The following is a 13,812-nucleotide window of genomic DNA, read 5'->3' on the forward strand; positions in this document are numbered from 1 at the left end:
TGCAGAAGAACCCCTAATCCTATGAATGAAACTGTACAACTCAGAATAAGCTGAGCTATGCCTATATGGACAATTCAGAAAGAGTAAACTATACATATTAATGAAGGTTATAATTTTGCAGATGCAAGAAGCTCAGCAAACCCCAAATAGGATAACCTCAAAGAAAACCAGGTATACTAGGCAAATTATAATCAAATTGCTGAAATCCAAAGATGAAGAAAAATCTTTAAAATAACTAGAGAAAAATGACATTATGTACTGGGACACAGCTGTTTGTTTGTTTTTGTTTAGTTTTTATTGAAGTATAGCTGATGTACAATTTTGTATTAGTTTCAGGTATACAATCTAGTGATTTAATATTTTTATAGTTGATACTCCATTTAAAGTTCTTATAAAATACTGGCTATATTCCCTGTGCTTATTTTATTTTATAGCTTATTTTATACATAACAATTTGTACCTCTTAATCGCCCGCCCCTGTCGTGCATCGTCCTCCTTCCCTCTCCCTGCTGGTAACCACTAGTTTGTTCTGTATGTCTGTGAGTCTGTTTCTGTTTTGTTATATTCATTCGTTTGTTTTACATTTTAGATTCCACATATAAGCGATAACACACAGTGTGTGTCTTTCTCTGTCAAATTTATTTTGCTAACCATAATACCCTCCAGAAGACAGTGGAACATTTTAAAGTGGTTAAGGAACTGTCAAGCCATAATTTTATATCCACTGAAAATATTTTTCAGGAATGAAGGCAAAATTAAAGTTAAGAAAATTAATCACTAGACAGACCTGCTCAAAAAAGAACATAAAAGACCAAAGGAAGGGGAATGATATGAAATTAATACTTAAGATCTTCAGGAATGAAGAAAGAACACAGAAATGGTAAATATTAGGATAAATGTAAACAATAAGAATAATAACTGTTTTTCTGCTTAAATTTATTTAAGAAAGTAAAAATTAATTGCTCAAGGGTTTTCAATGTATGTTAATGCAATAAATATAACCTAAAATTAAGTAGGGCAAAAGGACTTGTAGCAACATGTCTAAGTTTTAAGTGAAGTGATACAATAATAACTCTTAGTAGACCCTGAAAATTTAGGTAGGCATATTATTATCTCTGGAATAAACAATAACAACAACAACAATTATTATTATTATTCAAAGAGGTATAGCCAAAAAACCAACAGACACAAAAATCAGCCAATAGATACAAATTACAATGAGATACTAAAAAATATTTAAACAGTTCAAAAGTAGACAGGGAAGTGAGAACAGGGGAACAACAGCAACAAAATAATAAAATAGTAGACCTAAAACAATTATAACAATAATTACATGCAATACTAACAGTCTAAACTAGTGATTGGCAAACTTTCTCTTAAAGACACAAATAGTAAATATTTTCTTCTTGAGAGCTATATGGTCTACGTCTCAGCTGCTCAACTTTACTGTTGCAGCATAAACACAGCCATCAACAATAAGTAAATGAAAGGTCATGGCTGTGTCTGATTTAAAATTGTATTTACAAAATTAGATGGCTGGCCTGTGGGCCATTTTTTGCTGACTCCTTATATAAACACTCCAATTAAAGGATAGAGAATGTCAGAGCTGATACAACAAAGCAAGTTCTTACTGTATATTACTTAAAATATAAAAATGCAGATAGAATGAAAGTAAGCAAATGGAAAATAATAATAAACCATGTAATCTTTAAACATAAGAAGGGTTGAGGAAATATATTTAGTATCAATAAAGTGGACCTCAAGACAAAGTATATTATTAGAGATAAAGAGGAATGTTTCATAATAGTGAAAGGGACATTCATCAGGAAGACATAAGAATTATAAAGTATATGTGCCTAATACCAGTTTTCAAATACATGAAGCATAAATTGACAGAACTAAAGGGAAAAATAGACAATTCCATAGTTATAGTAGTAAATTATAATGCCACCATTTAACCAATTAATGGAACATTTAGACAAAAATCAACAAAGACATAAAAGATTTGAATTGTTAACAACACTTATTTTTTATTATTTTTTTTTTTGCGATACGCGGGCCTCTCACTGTTGTGACCTCTCCCGTTGCGGAGCACAGGCTCCGGACGCGCAGGCTCAGCGGCCATGGCTTACAGGCCCAGCCACTCCGCGGCATGTGGGATCTTCCCGGACCGGGGCACGAACCCATGTCCCCTGCATCGGCAGGCGGACTCTCAACCACTGCGCCACCAGGGAAGCCCAACAACCCTTATTTTATAAGTATCGAAAACTACATGCAACTAGAGAATACATATTCTTTTCCCATGTACGTAGTACATTCACCAGATTAGACCCTATGCCACTCAATAGATGTCTCAATAAATTTAAAAGTGATCAACATCATATAAGTGAATTATCTGACCATAACATGATTACAACAGAAATCAATGACAATAAGTTATTGAAGAAAACTTCAAATATCTGGAAATTAAATAACACTTTGAAATGATTCATGGGGTTAAAACGTATGTACAACATAATAGAAAGTATTTTGAAATGAATGACGGGGAAAATACAGTATATCATAATTTGTGGGTTGAAGCTAAAGTCATACTTAGAGGAAAACTTATAGATTTAAATGCTTATATTAGAAAAGAAAAGCAATCTAAGACTAATGACTTAAGATTATGCTTTAATGTAGAAATAATTAAGAGGTAAGTAGATAAAAGAAAATAAAGATAAAATAAATCAATGAAATAGAAAACAGATGAAAAAAAAGCCAACAGCTCATTATTTGAAGCTGTTGAGTATAAACAAAATTAACAAACCTCTCTAGCTAGCCTGATCAAGAAAAAAGGAGAGAACACAGATCATCAAAATTAGGAACAAAAAAGGGGTTATTAGTAAAAATCCATAAGGTCTAGATGGTTTCACAGGTAAATTCTATTAAGTAGTCCAGGAAGAAATAACAAAAATAATATACAACGATTTTCAAAAAAACACAAACAAAAACTGAGATGGAGGAATCACTGCTCAAGTGAGGCCAGCATAATCCTAATACCAGAACCTTTTAAAAACATTATATGAAAAAGACAATTACAGAAAAACATCCTTCATGAATATGAATGCAAAAAAAATCCTTAAGAAATACTAGCAAACCAAATCCAATAACATATTAAAAGGGTAATGTATTTCCACCGACTAGAAACATTTAAAAAAAAAAGCATCACAAGAAAGATGTTTTTATTCCAGGAATACAAGATTGTATTAACACTCAGAAATTAATTACTGTAATTTACTACATTAACTAAATGAAAGAAAAAGCAAGATCTTTTTTGACCCACTTCTTACAGTATTGGAAATAAAAACAAAAATAAACAAATGGGACCTAATGAAACTTAAAAGCTTTTGCACAGCAAAGGAAACTATAAACAAAACCAAAAGACAACCCTCAGAATGGGAGAAGATATTTGTAAACAAATCACCAGACAAGGGATTAACCTCCAAAATATACAAGTAGCTCATGCAGCTCAATATTAAAAAAACAAACAACCCAATCCAAAAATGGGCAGAAGACCTAAATAGACATTTCACCAAAGAAGACATACAGATGGCCAAGAAGCACATGAAAAGCTGCTCAACATCACTAATCATTAGAGAAATGCAAATGAAAACTACAGTGAGGTATCACCTCACACCAGTTAGAATATGCATCATCAGAACATCTACAAACAACAAATGCTGGAGAGGGTGTGGAGAAAAGGGAACCCTATTGCACTGTTGGTGGGAATGTAAATTGATACAACCACTATGGAGAACAGTATGGAGGTTCCTTAAAAAACTAAAAATAGAATTACCATATGACCCAGCAATCCCACTACTGGTCATATACCCAGAGAAAACCATAATTCAAAAAGACACATGCACCCCAGTGTTCATTGCAGCACTATTTACAATAGCCAGGACATGGAAGCAACCTAAATGCCCCTCGACAGATGAATGGATAAAGAAATTGTGGTACATATATACAATGGAATATCACCCAGCCATAAAAAGGAACAAATTTGGGTCACTTGTATAGACGTGGATGGATCTAGAGACTATACAGAATGAAGTCAGAAAGAGAAAAACAAATATCGTATATTAACGCATATATGTGGAACCTAGAAAAATGGTACAGATGAACCAGTTTGCAGGGCACAAATTGAGACACAGATGTAGAGAACAAACGTATGGACACCAAGGGGGAAAAGCAGTGGGGGGGTGGTGGTGGTAATGTGATGAATTGGGCAATTGGGATTGACATGTATACACTGAAGTGTATAAAATTGATGACTAATAAGATGTCTAAAATTGATGACTAATAAGATGTCTAAAATTGATGACTAATAAGATGTATAAGTGTATAAAATTGATGACTAATAAGAACCTGGAGCAATGTGAATATCACATTGCTACACTGAATTTTGAAAATAAATAATAAATAAATAAATTGGTATGGATGGATGCTAACTTGTTTGGCATTGTCTCTTAAAGTGGAAATGCGTACACTCTGTGACCCAATAATTTCACTCTCAGACATATACCCTGAAGAGATTCTTGCATATAAGCATGAGGAGATATATAGAAAATGTTTATGGCAGATTAGTTGTAATAGCTCCAAACTAGAAATAGAAAAGTGTTTGATAGTAGAATGGAGAATTAATTTGCTTTATATTTATATAATGGAAAAAGCTAACAAAATGAATGACATATTTACATATGATAACCTGGATGAATCTTAGAAGTATAATGTTGACTAAAGAGCCAGGCATAGAGTTGGCTGCTTTTATAAATTTCAGAAACAGATGAAACTAAGCTATAATGTTTAGAACTGCATATATATACAGTACAATTATAAAGGAAAAGAAAGATATAGGGATGTGTAAGTCATGGCAATATTTCTCTTTCTCAAATCAGGTGGTGGTGTGATGATTTTAAAACTATACATTCTGTTTTTATTTTGTTTTATTCCACTATATAAAGTCTTAAAAGAAGAAAATATCCTACCCATTCATCTCTAATATTTTTTCTCAGTATTTAAAATTCATATCTAAATGTATTTTGTTAAGTCACTGTGAGAAATTATAGGATTAATTATAGAAACTATACTATAATATGATTAATTATAAGAACAACTGCCCTCATCTTTTATGATTTCCAATTAGAAGATAATGCCTTGTTACATAAATCTTTTCCCAAACCAATAGAAGGGTAATAGAAAACCTGGTTTATTTGGTCCTAGAAAATTTAAAATAATGAGAAGTACACAGTATATATTTTCTCTTTCCATGAAATGCAAGAAAGTCGTTGATATTATTTAGCAGAATAGCTTGAGATATTTTATTAAATTTTCTTCTGATACCTTTGTATTTGTTAGACTGTGGACTTTAGATTAAAAGCAAACCAAACACGATTATCCCACAGATTGAAATTGAGTGTTGACTTCATTTTTCCTGAGATGATAGCTTATTCACTCATATGATGTGGTCATATAAGTTTAGTGTATTGAATATTCAAGAGATTTATTAGTTTGAACCTAGAATATATTACTAAAAATAAGATAGGTATTTTTTTTTCTAAAAAGCAATCCCAATTTATATATATTAAAATGCTCCTGTGGCTTGGTTTTTGAATTACATACTCACAAAATCCTTGAAATAGAAAATGGACCAAAGTGACATTTGCAGTCTCAGCAACTCAAACCTTGCTTGAAATGATTAGTTATCCTTTTCCACACCCCTAATACAGGGTCTTCTCAAGCATTAGAAAATGTTTAACATCAAGTCTTGAGTAAAGATTTCCTGCCTATACTAGAGGAGAAGGGATTTTATAGGTTAATAAACTACATGGTACAAAGAAGGAGAAGGAAATTTACTAGGAAGTTGGTCATTTACTGGGAAGCTGGCCATCCTGTGTCTTTCATGGTTAGCATATTAAAATATTTAATACCAAAAGGGACATTATAGCAGATGAAACCTTGGGTCAATTTTCTGTGTGAAGTAAATCCTAAAGTATCATTAAATCTTTTGCATTAATTTGTTTCAAAGTCTGAAGCAGTAAATAAAACTACTGATGGAGCTGGTAAATAGAATAGGTTTTTCATTTAGCTCAAAAGTGGATAGAATAAAATTAAAATGCTGAAGAACAAATACATATCTCAAAAAGGTTTAGCTAAATTTTGAATAAGGATAATTCAAAAATTTTCATTGATTCCCTTATTTCACCATGAGAAGAAACTTTTTAAATCCTCTTATAGTTGCAAATTGGATGTTGTTACATGCTGCTCATAGCTTCTCTCATAATTGAAATGAGCTTGTGAGATAAACAGAGATGCTGAATAGAAATATTTTGAATAACTCTAATAGAGCTTTACTCCTCCCATCTTAAGAAATGTAATTCATTTGTGTTTTTTTTAAGAAAAAAAATAAATTTAAAAATAAAAAATTTCTTATAATTCTTCTACCAGAAACAATAGAGTGATACTTTGGTGTACATCCTTTTTAGATTATTCAGTAATAGGTAGGTATCTCTACACATCAAACCAAACTGTATCATGCTCCTATTGTTAGTCTGTTCTTTCACTTAAGATGCTTTGAACCCTTCTCCATGTTATTAAATCTTGTCCTGCAATGTAACTCTTTGTGGCTGTATAGTATTTCATTAAAAAGCTGTATTACAATTTACTTAACCAATCTCCATTTTGGTCATTTATTATGTACTATTTATTTATTAAACACTACTGTGGTGTTGTTAAGTTACATTCCAATATACATCTTTGGTTATTTCATTAGAGTACATTTCTAAAAGTGAATTGCTATCTCAAAGTCTGCACATTTACAATTTTTAAAATATGCATTGCAAAATACTCTTCACACATAGAAATAGGAGTTTCTTAAATGAGTCTATAGCAGCCGTTTGATAATCTGCCTCTCTTAAGCGTTGTAAAGTTAGAATCCACTGAGTAGCAAGGGAAAGAATAAAAATCCTCTCCCCTAAGGATGAGCATGTGTTTTACAACCTAACAGTTTATCCATTAAAAAAAAAAAAAAAGTCTTGACTTTGTACAATGTCAACATCACTTTTAAGTCTTAGAATCACAGAATACTGAAGGAAACATATGTTATGGAGGAAAGATGACTTCTATAGAAGGACATTGTGCCTAATGATACGTTAGAATTTTTTCATGGGTTAATAGAAGACTGAGTGAGAGGTACATTCATTGTAAAAACATTTTTATAATATATGTAAGTATCTTAGATACAGGGAAGAAAATTACAACCAATCAGGACTTGATAGAAAAAAAACTTACTGGAATTCTAATACACTAACATTTTTGCAAGGTATCTCAAAGTAGAAATACAGAATAAAAACACCAAGGAGATGCCAAATTGGTGTGATTAAATTTGAGGAAGTAGTTATACTTTTGGAAGATTGAGCAGAAATGAAAGAGATCAGATTCTTTTGTGATAAATATGCTATAGATTTAAAAGGAAATAATTCAAGCCACCCCTGTATGGTGATGAGATTTGGACAGGAAATAATAACAAGAGGAACCTGAGCATTACTGTAGATTGTCTACTGAAATTGTTGGATTGATTTTTTAACAAATGGGTTAAAAATGTTGGTAATTATTAAGATTTGTTTGAGAATAAAATCCCCAGAATGGGTTAGCATATGCCATAAATATGGAATGTAGGCCTAATTGTTATACTTTGATTAAAAAAAAAAATTGGATATGGAAAAGATCCAGGTAAAATCAAGGAAAATTAGAAGAATTTGTATATGAGGATCATCCATTTTAAAAGATAAAGCCTGAGAGGGCATAATTTCTAATTTCACACAGTTTTGGAAGGTACATAAATGGTGAACACAGACTTATCAATTTATAAACTAGAACTTGGAATGTAGCTCTGTTCATCAATCAACATCCACCTAGACCCAAGTCTGGCTCTTCCAACTTCCAGATAACCTTAGATGAGGTAGTTTTGTCTCTATCGCTTTTTTTGTTTTGTTTTTTTAAGACTTGCTTTAAAAGTAAAATACACCTAAAGATACTGCTATTCATGCTCACCTTCAGTAATTTATGTGAAAAATGGCTCAACCTCTTTTTTTTTTTTTTTTTTTTTTTTTGCGGTACGCGGGCCTCTCACTGTTGTGGCCTCTCCCGTTGTGGAGCACAGGCTCCGGACGCGCAGGCTCAGCGGCCATGGCTCACGGGCCCAGCCGCTCCGCGGCATGTGGGATCTTCCCGGACCGGGGCACGAACCCGTGTCCCCTGCATCGGCAGGCGGACTCTCAACCACTGCGCCACCAGGGAAGCCCTCAACTTCATTTTTGCAATTTAGAACATCTGTACTAATGACTTTTGATCTGGGTTTTGTCCCAAAAACCATTTTTATTTTTTATGTCCAAAGCATAAGATACCTGTGGCATCTCTCTCTCAATCAGTGGTCAAGTGATTCTTTTTCTTGCATTGTATCTTTTTCTCCTGATCTCAGAAATGACCATTTAACTTTCTGGTTTGATCTCCTCTAAACCATAAGCTACCAAAGTGAATTTCATGTACAACAAATAACCTGTATTTCAAGTGAGACCATTCCAAAAGTACCAGCCACCTAGTCATTTTGTTTTGGTGATGCTACTCACAAACAGACAGAAATTAAATTTTATGTACACAGGTACCTCACATTTAAGTTTTCTAGATAATATTCTGTCATCCCAAACAGATCATACATTCTGGTTCAGGGATCATGGCTTGCATTGTATGTGTTTAAACCAGTAAAGATTTAATGTCTGTTTTTATTATTGGTATTTGTTATGATAGTGGTTCTTTTTTGGTGTGTGTGATGTTAACAAATAGAGATAAAAGGAGAGATTGTTGAAATGAAATGAAAATGGGTTAATCCATTTTCTGAGTTAGTTAAGAAAGGGAAGGAAATATTTATTAAACATTAACCAGGAACTATTGTAGTTACTTTACCTAAGTAATTTTAATCCTTTACATTAGTGCTTTGAAATATTTCATGTGCCTATGAATAACCTGAGGGTCTTGTTAAAATGCAGGTTCTCTTTCAGTAGGTGTGATATGGGACCTGAGATTCTGTATGTCTAACAATGCAGGGGATATTACTGATGGTGGTAGTTGCCCTATGACACTTTGAGCAACAATGTTTTACACAGTTCTGTGAGGTAGTGTGATATAATGATAGTTCCAATGATGATAACAGTAGTAGTTTAGCATATATCATCTTGCTGGAACAAAAGTTCTGTAGGTTGGTAAGACACATCTAGTAAGCGAACAAAGAAAACTGATAAGTTGTGGAATAATAAAATAATCGAGCTACGAGAAAAAGAAAAACATAATGAAAGAAGGTTAAACCTGAAGAGTAAAGTGTATTAACGATCTCTAAAAATGCTCCTTTCCTACTCAGCTAAACTCTAGCTAGGATGGATTTTGTTTATATTAAGACAGAAAACATTTATATTTTCTTTAAATCCACAGTACCTCCTGTCATCAGAATGCTTAAAATCAGCAGTTTTCTTCATGTTTTCAGTGGTTAGCCTACCTGGTACAAGTGACCTTTTGATAACTATTTAAAAGGTTTATCAGTAAAGTTTCAGATGCCTGATTCAGGAAAGTCATGTTACTGCTCTAGAACCACTCAGGTTGAACCTTCCGAAAAGCAAGCACTTTTCTTTTGGTTATGTTGATTGCAACACTGCCCCATTCTTAAACTTTACCACAGGAAGGGCTGTTCAAGCTCAAAGTCGATACTTCCAAAGTCACTAAATATTTCAGCTCTAAACACAGCAGATTTATAAGAACTAAGCTCTGGAAACATCTTCCCAGAAATAGCAAGGCTGCTCTGCAAAGTCCAATAAGGCTAATTACCCTATCAACGCTAAGGCCATTACCTTGAAAGTGTTTGAATAGGGACTTCTGCCAACTTTTCTAACAAAAGATATTGCTTTGACCTCTGATCTGAGCTGCCCTAGTCTACCCAGTGAAAGAATTAAAATGTTGTGTTGCTACAGAGTAGCCAGGGAGGAACTGATCGCCTTAATGCAATGAGACCATGGGTGTGGTCCTCCCCATAGGGGATAATCTGCAAGAAAGAGTGTGTTATCTCATGTAAAGACAATATCTGTGATTGACTTCCTGAGAAGGTGGTTATTACTCCTTGCCCTGGTAGCGGTGGGCATGGGGGCTTTGTGATATGCACTGAGGGCTGACTTACGCCTTTTACTCTTTCCAGTACAGTGAAAGGATCTTAGAGAAACACCTGAGAAGATGGTGTTCCATTTTTTTTTTTCCTGCTTTGAAGAGTATATTAACCCTTTTTGCTGATTTTAATAACATCGTAATGAAGACCCCATTCTTAAAGGGAAATGAAAGGGGCCACGAAAGTTTGCCTTGAGTTTATCTCACGTAATGGTAGATAAACTAAGAAAAGTCTTCCTTTCAGTGGTAGATTTTCCGAAGTTAATGAATGAAACTTGTATGGGCTGTGTTCTGTGTCACCATCTATTTTGTCTTTGCATTCAAAAATACTGGACCTTGAATATAAGTGAAATTTTTGCCCTCTGACAGAAAGGTGTAGTCTGGTCTTTGTCACTGTGGCCCCAGTCCTATTGTTCCTTACTGTAGTGCATCATTAGTTTCTGTGAATTAAGTTAATGATCAGGTTTCATCCAGGAACAGATTGCTATATATTCTCACGTGTTACAAACTTGTTTTTACAACCATTTGTCAAATTGAAGAAACCCCTCACATTATTTGAAAAGTGAAAACAATTTCTATGAAAGAAAAAAAAAAAATCTACTGAATTCAACTGAATGAGCCATCCATAGTTTTAAATTTTATGTAAGTCTTTCTTTGGTAAAAATTGTTTTCCACATAAAATGCTTCGCTTCTAATTTAATCTTGGGCTTTTGCAACTTAAAATTTTTCTCCCCCAAAGGGTATCTTCCATATTTTTTTATTTCCATCACCGGAACCACCATTAACTGAGTAACTCAAGCCAGACACTTGGGAACTCTCCTTGACTCCTTCTTAATTCTCATCCCTCACATTCATCTGGTCATAATTCTGTGAATTTTGCATGTAAATTATCCCTGGAATCTTGCTTTCACTGCAGCTACAGCCTCAGCTGACTATGAAGAAATGTAGACCACTCCCTCCCTTTCCTCACCAGGAGGGCTGCAAATGAGGCTAGAAAATGGAAGGAAACATGTCTTTTATGTCAAGAAAACTCAGTCATCATAGAACTGATGCTTGGCCTGCATCATGGAGAGCATCCAGTTCTTCCCAAAATGCATTACATGAAATGACATTAGCACGTCAGATAGACCCTGCTAGCTGCTAAAAGCCATTGTAGGTTTGTCACCTATATTTCCCCAGAGAGAATTACCTCCTGTTCATAGTCTGTGTCCTACTACTCAATCTAATTTACATAGGTCCAACTCCCAGGAAGCAGTAGTACTTTATTCCTGAGTTCTATACATAGCCCAGTGTATTCAAGTCTGTAATTAAAAACCACAACCGTATTTATCTTTTACTATACATGTTATGGCTCAAGCCTGCTGAGCACAAAATAAATAGCACTTTAAAATTAAGAATTTCAAGTCTGCATTCAACAAAGAGGGGCTATTTTCCAGTGTATAGTATCATTGTATCTTCCTAGGGTAATATCTGTCAACCAACTCTTTTGCAGCTGAGAATTCAGATTGTTTGTTTTACTTGAGAAGCATACTTTACAAACAATTCAGATTGTTTGTTTTACTGACAAAGAGAGTTCTCTTGAATGTAGGCCATTGCTTCTTCAATGTGTGGTTATTACCATAAGTAGTGCATCACTGTGGTATTTCACATGCACCAGTGAATATGCTTCAGCAATTAAGGACTCCAGGTCCCGGAGAGTGAAATAAACATCCAGAACTTTTACAATCTGTTGTGACCTAGAAGTAGTCTTCTCCAGTATAGTAGTAAATTTTAAACAATAATGTTTGAACAAGATATTTTTTCTTCCATTTCCAGAATGAAAATGACTTTCTCCTCCAACTCTCACTCTTAATATCTTAAAAAAACAGGAATTTGAGGGGGCATGATAATACCTTAAGTTTATATAGTTTATTTATGTTTTCAAATCACTCCTAATGTACTTTACTATTTATCGATAGTTCTAAATAATTCTATAGGCTAGATATTATATTCCAAATTTGACAGATTAAAGAAAAAAGATACAAAGATTGAGTTGCCGAAACTATACACAACGCTTCTAATTTGAGAAAGGCAACTCTAATTCATTCTCAGGAAATTTCTCTCTCTCTCTGTCTCTCAAGAAGAATTTTATAAAATAGTAGCCGAGAAAAATTCAGTATTATTCCCTTTTATTGGTAGCATCTGACTTTTTTCTTTTTAATTATAGTTGATTTACAGTATTATATTAGTTTCCGGTGTACAGTAAAGTGATTCAGTATTTTATAGACTATACTCCATTTAAAGTTATTATATAATAATGGCTATGTATCCCTGTGCTATATAATATATGCTTGTTGCTTATATATTTTATACATAATAATTTATGTCTCTCAATCCCATATCCCTCTTTTGCCCCTCCCCTCTTTCCTCTCCCCACTGGTGTACACTAGTTTGTTTTCTATATCTGTAAGTCTGTTTCTGTTTTGTGATGTACATTTGTTTGTTTTATTTTTTTAGATTCCACAGATAAGTGATAACGTACAGTATTTGTCTTTGTCTGACTTATTTCACTAAGCAGAATACTCTCTAGAGCCATCCAAGTTGTTGCAAATGGCAGAATTTCATTTTTTTTTATGGCTAAGTAATATTCTGTGATATATATAATAGACTATTGTATATATATATAATATATATATCACATCTTCTTTAGTCACTTACCTGCTGATGGACACTTGGGTTACTTCCATAACTTGGTGTTGCAAATAACGCTGCTATGAATATTTGGGTGCTTGTGTCTTTTAGAGTTAATATTTTCATGTTTTTCAAATATATACCAGGAGTGGAATTGCTGGGTCATATGGTAATTCTATTTTTAGTTTTCTGAGGAACCTCCATAATGTTTTCCATAGTGACCACACCAATTTACATTCCCACCAACAGCGTACAAAGGTCCCCTTTTCTCCACTTCCTCTCCAGCATTTGTTATCTGTGGTCTTTTTGGTGACAGCCATTGACACGTGTGAGGTGATGTCTCATTGTGGTTTTGATTTGCATTTCTCTAATAATTAGCAATATTGAGCATCTTTTCATGTGCCTGTTAACCATCCCTGTTATGTCTTCTTTGGGAAAATGTATATACATACATATATATATATATATATATATAAAATTGTAGGAACTAGTATAAGAGTTTCTTGTAGGGATGGACTAATTCACTTGGGAAAAGGCTTTGATAAATGTGTAGACCTGCCAAGTAGAAAGAACCACAGCCTGGAGCCCTGGTTATATGAGAAGGGGATTCTGTTTGACGCTCTCCACACTCCCTGGGGAGATAACGTTAAAACATTAAAATTCCTGCTTTTCAGGAAAATGAGGAATGTGGATCATACATTTATCAAATGAACTCAAAAGTTCACTCTAATGAACATCACATTACCTAGTGAGATAAACACTCAAGAGGAAAAGGACATTGTTTTATGAGAATATATCACAAGAAACCTGACCTAGATTTGATAAAGCTATCCTGAGGAAGTGATCCTTGATATGAGCTCTATTAGATGAATCAGAGTTACCTAGGAAAAGGTAGAAAGT

The 13,812-nt window shown here is 33.7% G+C and overlaps 1 protein-coding gene across 14 annotated transcripts in view; it reads left to right on the forward strand.

The window, feature by feature from the left end:
* The window catches only part of CTNNA3 (catenin alpha 3), a 1,677,393-nt gene that overhangs the window by 1,168,139 nt on the left and 495,442 nt on the right, over positions 1-13,812 (forward strand). Inside the window, exon 12 of one of the 14 annotated variants that reach the window (XM_079899783.1) lies at positions 742-878. The exons of the other annotated variants lie outside the window; for them this stretch is intronic. Coding sequence (XP_079755909.1) covers positions 742-747 — 6 coding nt within the window. The 3' untranslated portion in view covers positions 748-878. Of the gene's footprint in view, positions 1-741; positions 879-13,812 lie in introns of those variants that run through there. 14 annotated transcript variants of the gene reach the window in all.

Source organism: Stenella coeruleoalba, assembly GCF_951394435.1.
Source record: "Stenella coeruleoalba genome assembly, chromosome: 16".
Lineage (NCBI taxonomy): Eukaryota > Metazoa > Chordata > Mammalia > Artiodactyla > Delphinidae > Stenella > Stenella coeruleoalba.